Here is a 20,436-nt window from a genome sequence, read left to right on the forward strand (position 1 = left end):
TTATGGTAATTCCAATGATACAGTGGCCTGTGCCATTCTAATTACCCGGATTTCACAGTCTGTAACAGTATCTAACACTTTTTTTTTTACCTCAACTTGAATTTTTTTGGGGGGAAGGATTTCACGGTTTCAGCCATGCTTTGAAAGAAACTAGAAATGGGATCTTGCACTGCCGCACTAATATTAGTCTTTTCTAAGTACTCTTTGAACACTTTAGCTACAGAGAGACTCTGATCTTTCTTCCTCTTACGACTCTCATAAGCAGGCCTATTAATTAGGGATGACGATGCTGAAAGAGGAGAATCCTCACACGCACTAGTAAAGGCTTGTACTTCGGTGGCATCACTTTCCTCTTGTGTTTCTAGTGTCTCAATATTGGATACCTGACTTTGTTGACATATGAAGGGTTTGAGGAAAAATAATTCCTCCTTGTATTTCCAGGGTTTTCTCACTTTCCCCCCTTTACTGCCACTCTTTTCACTTGAAGCCATCGCTTTTCTATAGTATTCCCTAATACTTTTCCATTTTTCCTTGCATTCGTTTCCTGAAAGAAAGATATACTTGAAATTAATTATAATAAAACAAGACCATGGGCAACAAAACATGCTGCTATGTGTAATTTATAAAGTCTCAAAAATCGGACAGTTAGACTATTGTACTCTCGTTTGTTTTCAGATTTCTTGCTACTGGCGACAGTTTCAAAACAATTACATTCAGTTTCCGGCTTGGCCATTCAACAGTAGTCGCTATTGTTCATGAAACATGCCGGATTTTGTGGGAAGTTCTTCAGCCAATAGTAATGCCTCAACCGACATCGGAAGTGCGGAAAAGGATTGAAGCAGGCTTTCGAGACAGATTGCAGTTTACAAACTGCATTGGTGCAATAGACGGCAAATATGTATCAATTCAAGCACCTGCTGGGAGTAGATGTACATTCTATAATTATAAACGCTTCTTTTCCATTGTTCTCCTTGCATTAGTGGATACTGGCAACAAATTCATTTGCGTGGATATTGGTTCATATGGCTGTAACAGTGACGGTGGCGTTTTTTGGAATTCTAATCTGGGAAAAGGATTAGAAAACAACAGTCTTAATGTACCACATGGGAACCCATTGCCAGGGACTGGAGTTGCAATACCACATGTTGTGATTGGGGATGATGCATTTCCTCTCCGAAAGTACTTACTAAGGCCCTACGCAATAGCCCAGTTAGAAAATAACTATGAGAAAAAGGTTTTCAACTATCGTTTAAGTCGAGCTTGCAACGTCGTAGAAAATACATTTGGTATAATAACTCAGAAATTTAGGGTGTACCAGCAACGGTTGCAATTAACACAAGCACACGCTACAGACACTGTGTTAGCAACGTGCGTTATCCACACCTTTTAGAAAGATGATATTATTAGCCTTCCGGAGGCGCCAACATCTGCCACGGGACATATAGCTTTTCAGCCGCTAGAAAATATCGGGGGAAATGCTTCGGTAGAGGCAATGGCAATTAGAGACAATTTTAAAGACTATTTCAATACCATAGGAGCAGTTCAATGGCAAGAGAACATTGTGAATCGTGGACGTCAACCAGTTAATTGACTGAACATTATTATTTCTCTAAAGTCAAATTGTGGCTATGACGAAAGGTGTATCAAGTAGTATGTAGTCTATGGCAATATTAGTAAATATATAATAGTTTACTGTTCTGCACAAATGAAATTACTAAAGAACAAAGCATAACAATGATCTGATTTTACGATAATGACAGAACTATTTAATTTCCACTTTATTCTGAAATACATATAATATTATAAATAATATTTATTACCTTCTCTAAAATAGTTACGTAAGATACAAAATGCTGGATACGCGAGTAACTGTATTTAAATATTGTATTCTGTTACCTAAAATGGAGATTGTGATTTTAATTGATGCCTTGTGGATAAACAGCCTTTTTGTGAACATTGTTATGCTAAAATATCAACATTATTATTGAATTTTCAATTTTAAAAGTACCTTACCTGTTGCATTTCCCAGTTCCTTGCTTATCTCATCCCAAGCATTATCTCTTGCAATGGTATTGCTATATAACTTATGACATCATATAGAAACGTGTACTTTTCAACTAATTGAATAAGTTTCTAGCAATCCATTTTCAGCACAGCCCAGTTTAAGTCTCTCAGGAATGTGAATATCCGCAGACGAAGCAAGCACTGTGCTGTGTATCGCCAGCAATCGCCAGTGTACTGCATGGACTCGATGAAAACACCCGACGACCTAAGACGAAATGCTGGTTAATAGAGCAAACGCCTGAAAAGCCAACATCTAATTTTTGATCTGATTTTTGATATGCTCTATTGGTGGAAAAATATCTAATTCCCTCCATGGGAATTTAGAATTACCATACTTTACGAATGTTACCGATGTTATATTCCGGTGGGAGGAGCGGAAGAAATATTCTCGCCAAGCAACTTCCTCGTCTTCGGCACGGCGCGTTTCCCCTCCAGTCTGTGTAAGTGTGAGCCACTGCATCTAATACGCAGTAAAAGAATATTTTCCTGCCTTCGCACCGCGTCTCACTTCCGCTAAGTGTGAGCGGGCCTTTACAGTGGTCAAAGCAGAAAGATCAGTTTTTATTCTGAAAATGATCTTTCTGCTTTGACCACTGTAACAAGTACAATTCTAACATACAGCGATATACCAGTTGCACCATCCAAGCTACACCTCTGAATGGGTATCTTATTCCAAGAAGAATGGGAACTATCAGTGCAAAACTTCTGCAAACAGTTTGAAATGTCAAAGGCTTTCATGACAGTCAGTGCATCTGTACAAAGGGACTCTACCGGAATACTGAAACACCACTCCTGTGTGCAATAATATAATCACTTTTCAGATTACAAAAATATGTCTAAGTTCAGTGTTAACCTGTGGGAATAAAAGTTCATTCATTTTCATGTCAAAATAGATCATTTATCTGTACGTCTACAGCAGCACTTAGTGACAGAAAAGAGAAACGTATTTCTCTAGAAGGAAAAGTGAGATTTATTCAAGCAGATATTGCTGCTAGCCTAGTTTTATTGGGCATTTACTTTTGTGACTACTGTGTTCATAAGTAGCATTTTTGAAAAAAAAAAATAAGGCTCTGTTTAAAGAAATTTTCCAGTAAAAAATTGATGTATCATATAGGCCTTCTGTAGCTAAATGTCATCTCTTGGCATTTGTCTCTTCCTTTGTATACCAGCACTCTCATTTCTATGATCCACTAAGTCAATGGTGATTAAGAAGCATATTTTGATGAAGTCTCAAGTTCCTAATCATGACTCTTAAAAAATATGTTAATTTCTTTAAGTTGTTATTACCGGGAAAGAATCCTGATCCACCAAAGTCGCCATCATCTGAGTTAGTAAGACCATTCAGAGTTGGAGTCCCAGGAGGACCTGGAGGTCCAGGAGGTCCTTGCTTGCCTGTTTCACCAGCTTCTCCTAAACAGACAAGAGTATTCACTTCAGTTAGAGAATTTCATAGGATTTTTGGAGCAGAGTGCAAAAGTCGTTAAAAGTTCTAAGCTTTTACAACACAAATCTGGAAGAATCATCATTAAGTTATCCGTGTTGTCAGTTAAACATTAAACCAAAAACTATAATGAATTTATTACCTCATAAAATCCAGAGTGTCTACTTCTCTACTGAACAGAACAGAATGGAAAATCTAGTAAGTTATTAAAACTCATTCCTTATACTAGTTAATAAATATTTGGTCTAGGAATTTCTTCCATCTCTGGCTGTTTATATTTAAGAAGGTTCATTAAAGGCTATTCCCGTCTTATTTTTCCAAAGTGGACAGAATGAATGGGTGCTCGCAAAAACGGGCTAACCAACAAAATTGGAAAAAAATAAGTTATGTGCTTCCATCTATTGCGGAAGGTTCAAATTATCTTCTGTGAGTTGGGCTAACATGAGGTAATCCTGTGTGACAAGATACAATGCTTTGAATTTTATGCCATTTTATTTAGACCAATTTTGTTATTGCAAAATCAGGCTAACAGACGTTTACGGAGGAGGCCGTAAAGATGACGTTGCTGTATATGTAGGTTAGCAAATCTTATTCCCACGTATGCTAGAGGCTGTGGGTGTTTCTTGTGTTTTTGTGCCTTGAATGGATGGATTTAGTAAAAAGAGCTAGAGTAAGAAAGCCATTTCAAGTAGTAAAAATGACAAGTGATTTGTAAGCACTCAACCTTTGCTAGAAAAAGTAACCAAGAGAATGTTCTTTGTAAATAAGCAAAGAGTACTAATTAATAAAGTTTCAGGCATACTATTTAAGAAAGATGTACCATTTAGGTATTTTTTAAAATATTCATATGGTAATGTTGAGGAATATGATAGTGTTGATCTTCACAAAATGAACAGTAATGGTGGTCAGCCATCACTTGCTAGTATTCAGCTGTCACCAAAGTACAGTGTTACAAGGCCAATAAAGCCAGCAACGCTTAAGGACTTGCTTTGGCTACCTGAATATGTCCCAGCAAGATATCACCAGTATTACAGATAACTGACAGCTGGCAATGGCCAAGAAGAGACTGAGGAATCATTTTTCAATGCATTAGAATATGGCCCAAATGATTGATGATTGTCCCATGAGGGAAAGTTATGTCATATTTCAAAATGAGTCTGAAGCACCTTTAGGTCTAGTTTACTGTATAAAACACTTTTTTTGTATTGTATGATCATAAAACAAAGTTTGGTTACGAATCTTAAGGTAAACTATTAACTATAGTTAGGTCAACGCAGAAGTCAATTTTCTTCTGTTTTTAATATTCCTATTTTTCCAATCTTTTCATTTTTAATACAGTTCCAATATATGGTATTGATAATTGAAAGGTACTACATAGAGATAAAATAATGAGACAAATATTATTTTTATGGTATAGTTTTTGTTTTTTGACATTTGCAAAAGTTGATTTATCTCTGTTTTGACAAAATGTTGGTTAGCCCGTTTTTGCGAGCACCCATTCAAATGTCGTAAGTGAAATAGTTAATTAGACTATGAGGACTATTTATTCTTTTCAAGGTCCAATCGGTCGCAAAATTAAAACCAAAGTGAGAATCTGACAAAGCATTGTGCAGATATATTGTGCAGTTCTCTAGTATGCCCATCAACCATGTCATGTCACACTTGTCAGTTCTGAGTGCGAAGTGAGCACGTAAACATGCCTAGAACAACAGAGTCTCCCGCAAAGTGTGAAGTGCGTGCTGTCATTAGCTTGATGCTGATGGTTTCAATGCAGTTGAAATTCATCAATGAATGAGTAATGTGTTCGGTGAAACTTTCATGAGTGACAGCAAAGTGCGGCAGTTGTGTAGGAACTTCAAAGCGGGACATTTGGATGTCAATGGTGCAGACGATCGGGGAAAGAAGCAAGTGTCAACCGATGATTTTGTTCAGCGAGTAGATCAGGCGATTACAGAAAATCATCAGTTCACAATTTTTGAGTTGAGTGACTAGTTTCCTGAAATTTCAAGGTCAACTCTCAATACCATTGTGAGTCAGAGACTTCAGTACCACAAACTCTATAAGATATGGGTTCCAAGATGCTGTCCAGCCCTCACAAAATACAGCAAATGGGCGCTGCATTAACGTTTCTCCAATGCTACCATGCTGAACAAAACTGTCACAGGAGACAAGACATGGGTCCATTTTGAAAATGAAGAAACAAAATAGCAATCCAAAGAGTGGCTGCATTCTCATACCCCAAGTAAACTGAACAAGTGCAAGCAAACTTTCTCTATCAGAAAGTGTATGGCTACTGTGTTCTGGGACCAAAAAGGAGTTTTGCTGGTGGAATTCGTGGAACGTGGCACAAAACCATCATGCAGCCTCATACAGTGTGACTCCTCAATCTCTACAAAGAGCAATTCAGAACAAGCGAAGAGGAATGTTGTCAATCGGCAATGTCCTTCTTCATGACATTGCTCGCCTGCACACTGCGGCTGCAACAAGATACTCCTGCAGCGTTTTCTGTGGTAAGTGTTTGACCACCCACCATACAGCCTGGATGTGCCTCCCTCTGATTTTCATCTCTTTGTTCACATGAAATGCTGGCTAGGAGGACAGCATTTTGGCACAGACACGAGCTGCAGACCAGCATAGATCAGTGGGTGGAAGCACAGGCGGCTGCCTTCTGTGATGAGGGTTTTGGAAAGTTGGTACCATGCTGCACCAAATGTCAAAGTGGCGACTATGTAGAGAAGTAGCTGGACGGTGTAGCTAATGTTGCAAATAAAAGATTTTTGATTTTCACTGTGGTTTTTCTGTTGTGACCAATTGGACCTTGAAATAAAGTAGCCCCCATAATTTCTATAATTTCTGCACTTACTGTTGATGGGTTTCTTTTTTTTTTTTTTTACAAAATTGCAACAGTAATGTGATCTAGCAGAGATGGTGACAGCAGAAGAGACAGATCATACTACTGCTACTACTACTACTATTGACAACTCTCAGCAAATATAATGGTATTACTGGTTTTAGAGCCTCTGGAATGTGTGCTTTAACAAGAAAAAGCATAATTTCCTGGAGAACCATTAGAATTATAAATAAAATGTACTGCACAGGACCTTTATTGAAGAAAGTTGAATTTGGAATCCATGTATTGGACGTTTTAAAAAAATATAGTTAACCATTTGCCCATTATTTTGGTGTTTAATAGATAAAATATGTGCAAGTTCAGTAAATTCCTAGGCCTACATATTAATGCCTGCCATTTTCAAAAGATTATTGAAAAATTAGCCTTGTATCTGAGATATATCCACACCAAATTTTAGCTAAAATGGTCCAGTAGTTTAGGCATGATGATGGTGAAAGGAACAAACCCCATCTCATTTTTAACTATAATGCAATTTCTTGTTCAGTATTTTGAAAAAAACAAACAGTCATGTTACAGTTCCCTCTGAGAATGATTTTTGCAAATTTTCATAAAGACAGAGGCACATCATTTTGTATTTATATATAGAGAGATTCAGTAACAGTCAGCTAATTGAAAGTGAATGAAAAACATGATTTCTTTCCTTTCTCCATCCTATTTGAATAACAGGACTAGCTCATTTATTATCAAAGAATATTCTGTCCAGTTTCTTAGCAGTTATGTTATTATAACCAACCTTGGCAGCTCAGCATTTTGTGCTAGAGTGCTAGCACGAGTGGTGAGTATATACCCGTGAATGGAGAGAGACTTAGAGTTTGAATAACCCATCAACCAGTGGTGTATCCTGGATTCCCCACAGAGGCATTCAACTAGTAACCATGCAGTAGCATTATATATTTACTAAATTCTAATTCTTTTTTTTTTTTTTTTCTTAATCTGTTTATTGTCCAGGGTTGGTTTTTCCCTCGGACTTAGCGAGGGATCCCACCTCTACCGCCTCAACGGCAGTGTCCTGGAGCTTCAGACATCCGGGGGATACAACTGGGGAGAATGATCAGTACCTCACCCAGGCGGCCTCACCTGCTATAGTGAACAGGGGCCTTGGTGGGGGATGGGAAGATTGGAAGGGATAGACAAGGAAGAGGGAAGGAAGCGGCCGTGGCCTTAAGTTAGGTACCATCCCGGCATTCGCCTGGAGGAGAAGTGGGAAACCACGGAAAACCACTTCCAGGATGGCTGAGGTGGGAATCGAACCCACCTCTACTCAGTTGACCTCCCGAGGCTGAGTGGACCCCGTTCCAGCCCTCGTACCACTTTTCAAAAATTTCGTGGCAGAGCTGGGAATCGAACCCGGACCTCCGGGGGTGGCAGCTAATCATGCTAACCACTACACCACAGAGGCAATTCTAGTTCTACTCACCCTAATTACATGTATGTGAACTCGACCCTGCGATTTTTTTTCCAGAATTCCTTGGTGACGTCATTGTAGAACACCTCACGTGCTTTAAACTCAACAAGATGATCCTTCTATATAGACATCATTCCTAATGCAGGGAAATGACTCTTAGCATTGAGAATTGAGGATGAAAGATTTTATTCACTTTAGGGAAGAGAAAGAGCGTTCTACAGATGATGATGTAGCGGGAATAGTTGTAACTAACGTGCACAATTTATAAAGCTCAGGAAGGCCACTATGTTGACCACTTTTCAATAAGAAGTTCTGCATTTGAGCCACAGACTTATCTCTGAAGTGTTCAGAAGTGAATATTGCCCTCACAGACTTTGATCAATTTACTGAATTGCTCTTTGGGAAAATCACCAGAAAAAAATAAAATTTCCTACAATAATTGTGTGGTGTCCAGAAAAATTGTGTGAAATATTTCAGCTTAGAACTCTGGCCTGTATGTTTCAGTTATCTAAGTTTCAATTTTGTGCGAATTTCTATCAAAACAATTATCATTCTTAATGAGATACATGCAGCGTGTTGGTACTTGTTTGACACCATTGTCACATAATAACATTTTCAGTCGCAACAGCGATATAGCCTGGTACTTGCATATATTTTCAAATTTATTTTTATTTGCTATGATTTAAGGACTATGGAAAATGCCCTTTTTATTTGATGAAATTACATCCTTTGTTTAGTAACATTTTTATTCCAGCTTATATGCCCTAACTTTTCTGTTTGATTAGAGTATAAATTGTGTTCAGTTGAATGGAATTCTTTTTTTCTACTTTATCACTCTTAAGAGTAGAATAATGTTAATATTTGTTTATGCAAGAAAGTCAATAGTACTGGAAATTGAAAAGACCTGTTTGCTCAATTTAAGTGTATGCTGGGTAGTCTTTACTGAACTTGGGCAGCTGCTAGATTCAGTGTTGCCAAAGATCCACATGGGGGAATATTGAATCATTAAATGGATGAATACAACACACCTAATTAAAATGAGAAAACTCAGGTTCCTCTTCTGGTGTAGTTGCTGTGGTAGAAGGCACAGGATTCATTGTGCTGTTGCAATTGGAGTATGAATATGCAGATTATGCAATGCATTTTCAGGGAATTCATAATTATGTATAACAGATCTTCCTAACACTTTTAACAGGGTTTTTGCCATGAAGCGTGAAGTAGTTCAGATGTGGAGTTGTTATGCATCTTTATTTTCACCAAGTTCCGCTGACTAAAAGGACGTTTTCCCTGTGCATAAAAACAAGGTAGAGAAATCTGTGGCTTGGTTCTAAAAGGGCCAATGTCAAAAAACCTGTTTTCGAGCTATGAGCATTTGAAGTTTTGCTTATAGTTTTCCAATTATTTTTTTCAACAACTAACTTCAAATAACTTAATACTTTCTTTGTGGAGGTCACCATATAAAACGCTGATTTTTTCTATCGTATTTATTAAAAATTGCCAGGTCTCTGATCTTTATTGGTAATCTAACATTATTGGCAAGGGCTTATTTAATTAAACGTTAGCTGTTCGTTTAGTACTTAACAGAGACATTGGCCCTTTAAACATGTTGCGACCTAGGATAAAACGTGCTTGTATCAGTTAATATCTCAATTTCGTTAAAAAATGACATTGGCCCTTTTAGAACCAAGCCACAGAAATATTGGCAACACTTTGAATGGATTAATAGCAACAGAATCTAAATCCAAAAAATCACCCACACAGTTTTGGGTTGACTATTGTAGTAAGGCCCTGGAAAATTGAGCAGCCCTCTGGTATCCGTACCGAAGAGAGATCATCTCGCCAGGAGGTAATCCATGCTTCCTGCTCGACATTACCTTGGAAATTCCTATTCCATGCTTAAGCATGTTTAGGATCAAACAAGAAGGTGACTTTGGCCAACATCAAATACAAGGAATCTGCAATGACTATGGTATGATCTCCTTAGGAGTACATCAGACATATTTTCATGCCTTGTGCCTGCGCCCAGTTTCATACCATTACAACAGTTGGTTTAGTTCACACAATTTTTTCAAGTGAGTGAATGTTAACAAAGCCAAGTATAATAATATTTATATATATAATATATTTCTAGATTTGTTTGTTCTGTGAGCTGTTCAGTCTCTTCCAGGAATGATAAAAATTTGTAATTTTGGTTGGGTACAGGATGTATGCTCCCTGGTCCCAGAAAATTATTTGGGGATCTGCCATCTTGAAATTAAGTGGCAATTAATTAATTGGGCTGTTGTCAGTCCGGAAACATTTTGCCCAATCTTTGTAAAATTTGGAGGGTGACGTGCATCAAACACGGGACATACTATATCCTCATCATAACTGCATAACTTCTCTACAGACCTTGGATGTACGGAATATATTAACACAAAATAAAATAAGACCATTAAAAATCTGTTTCCTATTTCATTAAAATTAATTTCAAAAATGTGTAATGTACAGTAAAATATTAATTTAATGGTTCTTCAGGAATTAGAGATTCCTTACCTTAAAATGAAGTACCGGTACAATGAAGGTTGAGTGAGAAATGCTAAAGAAGCCTCACTGTTAGATGTAGTGAGGGAGAGACATTAAAGTTACATCTTAATAGAAAGATCAAGAAGGAAAAGATTTATGAAAGTAGAGACTTACTTCAGAACAGGTGAGAATATCAAGAAATGGTGACAGATAAATGTAATGGTAAGTGCTGGCTATAGAGAGCAGCACTCACCTTTCTGACCTTTTGTTCCATCCCTGCCATTTTTGCCAGGAATTCCAGGAAGCCCATCTACTCCTGGAGCACCAGGTTCCCCTTTGAATCCCTGAGCTCCTGATGGACCTTGATGTCCCTAGTAGGAAAGAAGAAGTCAAAAATACAGTCACTGGACCATGAATTGTACATCTCATTTTACAATATCATATGACACAAACTCCTGATATGTTATCTTGATATGTTCTTAACAGGTGTTAAAAAGGGGAAGGGCAGAGTGTGGGGTAGGGCTGTTCATCAGGAATAGGTACTATTGCACCCAACATAGTTCCTGTTTATTCATGTAAATGAATGAATGACGTGGACAGATCTGTGGTCTTAAATACACAGGTAGGAGAGATAAAGTCATAGAAGATCATGCATAAAGGAATTAAAAATAAATAGCAAATATTCAATAGGTAATAAACACCCAAGTAGAAATACTGCATTGTCATTCTTGGTTAAAACCTTTGTTGATGGTAGAGAGGAAAAAAAATCACCTGAAGCATCTAGGAATGTGATTTATAAGTCTTTCATCTCCCATCAACAAAGTTTGTACTGAAAGTTTTGGACCATATACTGTATTTGTTTTTATCGTGAGTGTATTAATGAATACACTCTTACTTGGAAGTTACAGCTATTCATATAACTTGCATAAAAGCTTCAAAATTTTCATTTTCATATATTTAGAAGTCTGAAGACCATAGTGAACATCAACCCTTAAGCATTCTGTCCTGGATTCTTCTCCCAGCATTCACGAATTGGATGTCTGCTACATTGCCTAGTTGGAAGAAGGGCTATCCTTTGTAGCAAAGCAATAATATGAATAGCATCCCTACCCAGACAGATTAATAATGAGAAGAATAGAGAATTTCAAATACAGAGAACAGTTTCATGGAAGACTAGAAAAAAAAAATTGTACTTCTATCTTCAGTAATTTCCAGCTTAAAGCTCCTTTAACATTAAGAGACAACTGGACAAGAAGAGTAAAAGCATACCAAATGATATGACATAGACAATGTTTTTATATATAATCTCTTTGCCTGTTATTTTATCTGTATGGAAGCTATATTCTTGGATAACTATTACCATATTTTCTTGGATGTCTTAGAATGTTATTATTGAAATGTTATGCTTTGATTATGCTTAAAAAACCTTAAAGAAGGTATATACTTCCTCTTTTAATTCACAACAATTTATTAAGCATAATCTTGTAATAAATAAAAGAAACTAAATACAGCATGGATTATCTGCTATGTCTAGACTAGTTAAATATTGATCTGGAATCACCCATGGCATCGCAGTCAAGCTAACGATGAAGACAAACTTTACTCTAAGTCAATCATGTTTCTGTGCCAATTTATGACCATATAGTAAATGTAGAACAATTAATTATGTTATTACCATTTTAAAGGACTTCTTTGTGAAGCCAATGAAGGAAATGCTTGCTCTCCACAAACTTGCAACCCAAAATGAAAACAGCAAACGGGTAAATCAATTACAAAATATCTTGAGGTACTGAAGCAACTAAGCAAAGAATGTAACTTGAAAGAAGTAACTGTTGAGACAGAGACAAGTCTAATCAGATGATTTTATCCTTGGTGTACACAAGTCCTTTGTATGCTAAAGACTCCCTGAAAATCCAAACCTGTCGCTAAATGATGTCTTCAGTCAGGCACGGGCATTATAGCTAGCTCAGCAATAATAATTGTTTTTTACCAGACTCATACACCAACAGCATTAAATTCCATGTCAGCAGATAGTGAACCTGAGGACATATCAGTAGCTATTACTATGCATTGCTATTTTGATAAACACCTGAGAACCATCTGTCCTGCTTGGAAAGCTATAAGCAGAGGATGCTGCAAAAAGGAAGTCACTACCAGAAATGAACAGGATTTACTTCTTCTATTCGACCTGTTTTTTCATGCTTGTCTAAGACGGTTGTAACTGTTTCTATAAAAGGAGAGCTTATATCTTTAATGACACATGGAGCACATCAAGTTTTGTCTGTGAAAATCTTGTACATAAACTTCAACTCCCTGCTGTATGGAGCGCTGGTACGGAAGTTTCTGTGGCGTCCAGCAATCTAAGATAATCTTGCAGTGGAATATCCCAAGTAAATCTTACACTCCAAGGACACACTCATCTAAATGTAATTCTATATATCCTCCCCAACCTCTGTTTAGATATTATTATCGGTCATGATATCCCAAACAACACTGTAGCATTATTATTCAATTTGATGGCGATCAGGACCTACTTATTATTTGCACTTTAGCTCCACACTTATGGAACTCTCTTCCCTATATCAGAATATAATACCAAATTTGAAACACATTTCTATATTAAATCCCAACATCATACAGATTAAGGGGCCAAATTCATTGAAATTAAGATAAGATGGCATCATTGGAAAGAGTCACTCTTCCTCGTGAGCCCAAGTCCTGGCCATGTCTAACAAAAACCATACAAATCATATGGTTGTGGACTGCTCACAAATCATAGATCATCACACTCATCTTTATGCCTTATAGAGGATAGATAATATAATCGACAAATTGCTAATTACAAAGTATTTAGTACTAACTACTTCCACAGTGTCTGCTATCAAATCCTTATTAGAGATGGTAAACCATTTATGGGATTTGAGGCTTCAATTTAAAGAATTCCATTTGGTGCTACTAATAGCGAAACTGTTTTTCAAAGGAAAATCAATAAAATTATTGCCAATGAGGGAATGAAAGGTACTTTTACCTATCTTGATTATGTAACTGTCTGCAGTAAAAATCAGGAAAATCATGACACTAATCTAAAAATATATTACAGAAACAATTGTAAAATATAAGTTAACAATAATATAGCTATCTTGTTTCCCTGTTTGCTCCATTCTTTCTTCTTGGTTACATACTGGTAATAAGTAATAAAACTATAACACTGGATCTGGAATGCCTTAAACCACTTTATGAGTTACTTGTGTCAAAAGATACTCTGAGGAGAGTACTCAGTATATTCTCTCACTATTGAAATTTCATTCCTAAATTCTCCAAGAAAATTCAAATTCTAATGAAGAGTAAATTTTCTTTTTATACTGAAGCTACAGAAATGTTTAATAGGCTGAAAAAAAGTATTTAGAAAATGGTGTAGTATCTTCAGTAGACCCAGAATCTACATTCATGATAGAAACAGATGCTTCAGACAAAGCCATTGCTGTGATACTTTCGCAAAACAGTCAAACCATAGCTCTATTTTTCTCCAGATCTCTCTCTTCAACAGAGCAGCACCAAGCAGCAGTGGAGAAGGAAGATTACACTATCATTAAAAGCATTCACAAACGGGGAAGTTAGTTAATGGGCAGTCTTTTTTATTAATTACTGATCACAAATCTGTTTCCTTCAAGTTTGACACCTGAATTTCTGGAAAGATGAAGAATGAGAACATTTTAAGATGGCATTTGGAATCATGCTGCAACTCTGACTTCATTTATAGACCTGGTATAGAAAATAATGTGGCAGGTATTTTTTCTCATCAATGTTCTGCCATGAATGACATCTCTTGAATAAAGTTAACTGAAATTCATCAGTCCTTATGTCATTCTAGAGGAGCACAGTTTTACCACTGGCTAAGAAGCAAAATTCTACTCTGTTTTCTGGTAGAAGTCAGACAAATTATTTCATCATGTCGTGTCTGCAGAGAGGTCAAGTCGCACTTTTTCAAACACCATGAACAGCTTATTAAGGCAACTCAATCATCTGAGTACCTCAATTTAAACTTCAAGGAACTGCCGACATCAAGTTCTAAACATAAATATCTTATTATTATTATTATTGAAGAATTTTTCCGTTTTATATTCCAGATCTCTCTTCATCTATGGCCGTATAAAAACTGAGAGAGCTCTTCACCATGTTTAGCACCCCTGCATACATTAATTCAGATCATGGAACATCCTTCATGGTTGAAGAATTGAGGCAATTTTTGAATTTGTCCTGCATTGCTACAATTTGAACAATTCCATATAAACCCCAAGGGAATGGCCAGGCAGAAAGGTATGTTGGCACCATATGGAAGACAGTTCAAATAGCAATGAAAATCCACAGGATTTATCCCAATCAATGGGAAACAGTGTTACCAGATAATCTAAACTCAATACAATCACTCTTATATACTTCAGAAAATGTAATCCCACATGAACAAATGTTTAAGCATATGCATGATCGAGCAATTGTTCCTCTACACCTACATAGCTGATGAAACCCGGACCTGTTCAATAGAGGTCTACTAATCTAAATATGAACTCCTCTTGGATAAAGTAGCCCTCCTAGAAAAGAACTCAGAGTATGCTCACGTTAGGTTGCCAGAAGGAAGGGAAATGACTACCGTATTTCAACAAGACATCTGGCCCTAGTTGGTCAGCTATTTGATGACTTGGTTGAGACAGGAAAAGGTGGGAATCCATCTCTTTATTCTGTTCAAACTCCTGCCTTGCTGCATCCAATCAAAGAATCTCTATCCCTTACACCATTTAACTCTCGCTGTAGTGAACAGTCTCACTGTAGACCTGCCTATCTTGAGGATTGAACTAATTTTAAAACTTACCAACCCTAAGGGGGGGAGCAAAGAATGATATGCTATAGACAAAGTTGTTTTGTATATGCTCAGGTAAGAAAGCTAGCAGAAGCAAAACATATACAGTATATAATCTCTTTGCCTGTTCTTTTATCTCTATGGAAGCTATATTCTTAGGTAACTGTTGTTATATTTCCTTGGTTGTTCTTGGAATATTGTTATTAAAATGTTATGGTTTGAGTATCCTTAATAAAACCTTAAAGAAAGTACTGGTACCCTGTATACATTTTCTTGTTATATCCAGGGATATTAATGCAGTTATTTATTTCATTCAGAAAATTTGTTGAACCTATCCAACTACTTCAAGAACAGTCAACTTCAGAGGCACAAAGCTGTACGGTATTGCTTTTGAGCCATGGCTATACTGATGGTGCTTGCATAACTTGATTAGTTAGTAAAAATCTTTCCTAGTACTAGCAATGGAAGAATAGGTTTGAATTTAGTGATGAATTTGAGGGACATTTCGTCGGATATTAATTTACAGTAACAATTCAAAGTTTCCAGGAGGAAAGAAAATTTAGGGATATGCATTTGTTGAAGAAGATAATGAACAAGAAAGGGAAACAAAAGTTAATGTTTTTAATTATATTTGCTGATATTTCAACCCAACCTAGAGCTTTATCTTCATTTGTAAGAAAATATGCTCAACTTCTTTCTGTGAGAATGGTTTCAATATTAATGTGACTATTCAAAAAACCTACCACACTGGTTATTGAAAGTTAAATATTTGTATACACCAGAAATGCAGATATATTTCCAACTGGTCAAATAGTTTAGAGTCATCAATGGTTATACCACTGAATTGCAGATTTTCCAGAAAAAGGAAATATTTTCTGAAATATTACAGAATGTGTTTAAGTTTTTGAAGTTTACTCCCCTGGAAACACTAAAATTTCCTCAGAGGATTTATGTTGAGTAGACATTCAATTCATTGGCCATTTATGAGAATGTATTACATTCTCTTCTCAGAGAGACATTTAAGGTTATTTTTAATGCATAAATTTATTCTTCACCATGGGTTTCAAAGAATTCAGTGCTGAGTAATATATAATAATAAGATGTTCAAGGGGTCACACCAACCCTGTCTCCTTTAGGTCCTTTCATCCCTGCATCTCCACGATCTCCTTTGCTTCCTGGTTCACCTTTTCCTCCAGGAAGTCCAGGATTTCCAGGTAAGCCTGGATCACCTTTCTGTCCGGGACTACCGGGACGTCCGAGTGCTGGACCATAACCAGATCCCAGTTCCTGAAACAGTTAAAATATATTTTTACATCCTACATTATTTTTCTAATTAATATGCAGCAGAGTAGGCATGCTTGAACTTGACTGTATTATACTGATGATACTTTCTTGGATGATCTTGGAATATTGTTATTGAAATTAACTCAACATATCCAAAAGACGAATGTTTATTATGTCTGTTAGTGATGAAGTGATGAAGAGAAACCTATTCATAAAACAATGTAATATGATCCAAAGCTTTTAGGAATAGGCAACTGCTGTAAGGGTTATGAAATCTGCCTACATGAATCTTACTTCATACCTACATGGGGAGTGTTCATTCAAAAAAAAATATTTGTAATGTACTGTACCTTCTGTATCTTATTACCATACTTAACAATGTACAATTACATGGCATAATGTAGTTGGCAATGTTGTTTTTAAAGACTTTCAATCACTTACCAGTGAAAATGATATAATATACGGGCTTAATGTTTTTTCTCATGAAGTAGAAGAAGAAGAAGACGGATGACGAAAACAACAACCACAGCATATTACATGCTTTTTTTAAAGAATTTTCATCAATTCATTATACCAGTAAGTGTTTTAATTAGTGTGTCTCTTGTCATTTTTATGTATTATGGTACTAAAGTGAAGATGTCCCATATTAATAGACAAAACATGTTCTTATAAACAACTGTCTTTCTATGACAGCACAAGAAAGGCATTGAAATGTGGAAGGTTCTCTTAATTTACATGAAAATATTGTTCTGACAAGGAACGAAAAATGTTGTTGACATGGGGAGCACAACCAAACAATTCCATCCAAAAGAACATACAGACTTACTGTACGTTTACATGATGACTTATAGGTATCATTGTGGAAAGAGTAAGACAGTACTGTAAGAAAACCATAATGAAATAGCAGCAAGACACTTTAAGTAATGTTTCATATTTGTGCAGGATTCTTGATCAAACATTTATTCTTCATAATTGTTCTAATATTAAGACACTGTTGTTCATTGTCAGTTAATTTTCCAGGGACACAAAGAAATGGAGGAATTTTTGTATGGCTGTCTGGTCTTTAATTTATATGCATCCATTTAATTTCTGGTAAGTTGACTGAAGCCTGTTTTGGTGGTGATGGAGTAAATGTCAAACCAGTGTTTTCTGCACACTTTCTTGATCATAGAGAACCTACCAAGTATCATCCCAAAATATAGCACACTCTTTGTCACTGAAATCCTTCTACAATAACACTTCAACATTTACTTATCTGAGTTAAGTCCAGTTAAATAATGAGATGTGCAAAAAAGCTAGATACAAACATATTTTGCTGTTCATTTCTTTTATCAAAACATATTTTAGGAGAGTAGAAATGCTATTAGCATAATTACAAGCAGTGAATTATTGTTTAATCTTGTTTGGAGATGTTTCCAACCTTATTTGTATTACTGGTACTGTAAAATATTGTTAATTCTCTGTAAAGGATTGAAAAATCAATCTTTTTCTTGAATTGTCAGTGTTATATAAAACATGGTTTTATTCCATAAAATAAATCATTTACACTGATTATCTGTACACATACCTTAAATACTGCTCTTGGTTTCCAGCTTGGCTAAGTGCCAGCATGAACAGAAAGAGAAGAGGATTAAATAAACACTACATATCTGGAAAAAAATGTCATGATCCTGTTCACTAAGCTGGACACAATTCTAGAGCCTATCCATGAATATTTTTTGAACAACCAATAAAATAGAGATTTAGAAGTATTTTTATAGGAAATCTGACTGAAACTTACTTGAAAGAGTTACTAATAGAGTAGGTGATGGAATTTAAATATAGATTATGTAAGGCAGTGGCATGTGCAAGTAGAGACTTCCACAATTAGCAATCCCACCCTGAAATATTTGAAATGTTCTATTTTTAAATTGAAACAAGAAAAGAATTGAATCACTTCATTACTTTTTCACATTCAATGTACCTAACTTAAATGCCACTGAAAGGTACCATGAAGTTCACTGATGCTAGCATCTTTCAGGAGGAATGTATAGCTGCTACAATAAAAAATGGTATGTGGTATTGTACTGGTATGTTCCTCACATTTAATATTTTATCAGACTTAATTTTAATTATTATCAAAACATAATTCACATCCCATGAAGATACAAAACCTGTGGATACCCACAACAAACATATGGGTTAAATTGTTTCTGAGAATGTATATCTGTGAGGAACTTATAAATGCCATGGTATTCTGTAGGCCTTCATACAGTAGAGAGTGACATTGGTAAGATATATTTTCAAAATTACATTAATACGGTATACAATTTCAGAAGTTGGATTCAGAGAAAGTTTTAGGAGATGCCAAGGTGCTGGAATTTTGTCCCTCGGGTGTTCTTTTACGTGCCAGTAAATCTACCGACACAAGACTGACGTATTTAAGTACCTTCAAATACCACCAGACTGAACCAGGATCGAACCTGCCAAGTTAGGGTCGAAATGAAGAATAAATGTTACAGTTAGCTCAAACAAGGACAATTTGTTCCCTGCCTTTTCTTTGAGTTCAATTTATTTATGAATACATTATAAGCTGAAGTCATTAGCTGCTCAACCTCCATAAGTGTAAGGACTGGGTAAGGAGTTGCAAGGTTTGAAAGAAAGAAAGAAAGAAAGAAAGAAATAAGTAAATAAATAAATAAATAAATAAATAAATAAATAAATAAATAAATAAATAAATAAATAAATAAATAAATAAATCAATCAATCAATCAATCAATCTCTCTATCTATCTATCTATCTATCTATCTATCTATCTATCTATCTCTATCTATCTATCTATCTACTGTATATATGTATATATCTATCATGTGGCTTTCAGTGCTGGGAGCGTACAAGGACATGTTCGGCTTGCCTAGTCCAGGTCTTCCTATTTGATGCCCACGGGCAGTCTGCGTGTCTGGATGTGGGTTGACGGTGATGATCATAATGGAGTAGGGAGAGGGTGAAACCTGGTGTCAGTACATAGCCTACTCCTGCCAAATAACACTAAAAGGGTCTACTGAAGGCTTAACATCCTGATCAAAAGGATGAATCACCATCAATAGCATCATATGCCTTCATTCCAAATGAACACTGCAGAGAAGTTTGGAATTAAATCCAGGCTTTTGGCAATAAGCTGTTGGAAACCTAGCAAGGCACACAAAAACTTCTCAGATATGAAGTGAATGATTGGCTCATATAACAACGAACTCTCTAGTTCAGAAAGAGTAGTGAAAAATGAATTCGAGAGAGTGAAGAAAGAATAGGAAAAAGTTGACCTGAATGATAGGTCAAGAAACAAAGTTGAAGCATTAGAGAAGTGTTCAGAGAGTTTCTTCCTAAACATTCAAACATTGTTTCAAATATTTGCTGCCCTTCCTGTAACAACCTGTAGTTATGAACTAAGTTTTAGCAGTCTCCGTTGACTGAAATTTTACTTGAGCTCGACCATGAAAGAAGAGAGAGTGAATGGACTGGTACGTCTACTGTAGCTACTAACCAACATGTTAATGTGAACCTTGATGTCATTGTACCGAGGGTACACCTTCTCCATGTACACCTTCCGTGCGCCTTCTATAAGGCTGTCTTTGTATTGAACTTGAACGAATGTTATGCAAGATACTTGGGTTTGCAACTGTGCGATGGCTCTACCATCGGCCTAAGTGCCCTCCCCCTGGTGGGATTAAGGACAATTAATTCTCAAGGAAAAGTGTATTTTCACAGTTGGTGAACCATTGTTTTTGAAAATTGTTTTGTTCTTGTGTCAAGGTTGTTAACACTTCTACCCCCCCAACTCCTGTATCTATCAACCAATCAGAAATTTTGTGAATATTTTCTCTAGCCAATTAAAATTGGGGGTGTGTACGGGCATCCACCCTACCAGTAAAGAGTTCTGGAAACTTCCCCTCAAAATAAAATAAAAGCTGGGCACTTTAGGGCTGTATCGTGAT

At 36.3% G+C, this 20,436-nt stretch overlaps 1 protein-coding gene across 1 annotated transcript in view; it reads right to left on the reverse strand.

The window, feature by feature from the left end:
- LOC136856947 (collagen alpha-1(XVIII) chain) overlaps positions 1 to 20,436 on the reverse strand; it is a 622,397-nt gene that overhangs the window by 79,177 nt on the left and 522,784 nt on the right. The window contains exons 9-11 of the mRNA XM_067135237.2: positions 16,304 to 16,468; positions 10,589 to 10,697; positions 3,352 to 3,474 (exon numbers count right to left, since the gene is read on the reverse strand). Of these exons, the coding sequence (XP_066991338.2) occupies positions 3,352 to 3,474; positions 10,589 to 10,697; positions 16,304 to 16,468 (397 nt within the window). The remainder of the gene's footprint in view (positions 1 to 3,351; positions 3,475 to 10,588; positions 10,698 to 16,303; positions 16,469 to 20,436) is intronic.

The sequence above is a fragment of the Anabrus simplex genome, chromosome 1, assembly GCF_040414725.1.
Source record: "Anabrus simplex isolate iqAnaSimp1 chromosome 1, ASM4041472v1, whole genome shotgun sequence".
NCBI lineage: Eukaryota > Metazoa > Arthropoda > Insecta > Orthoptera > Tettigoniidae > Anabrus > Anabrus simplex.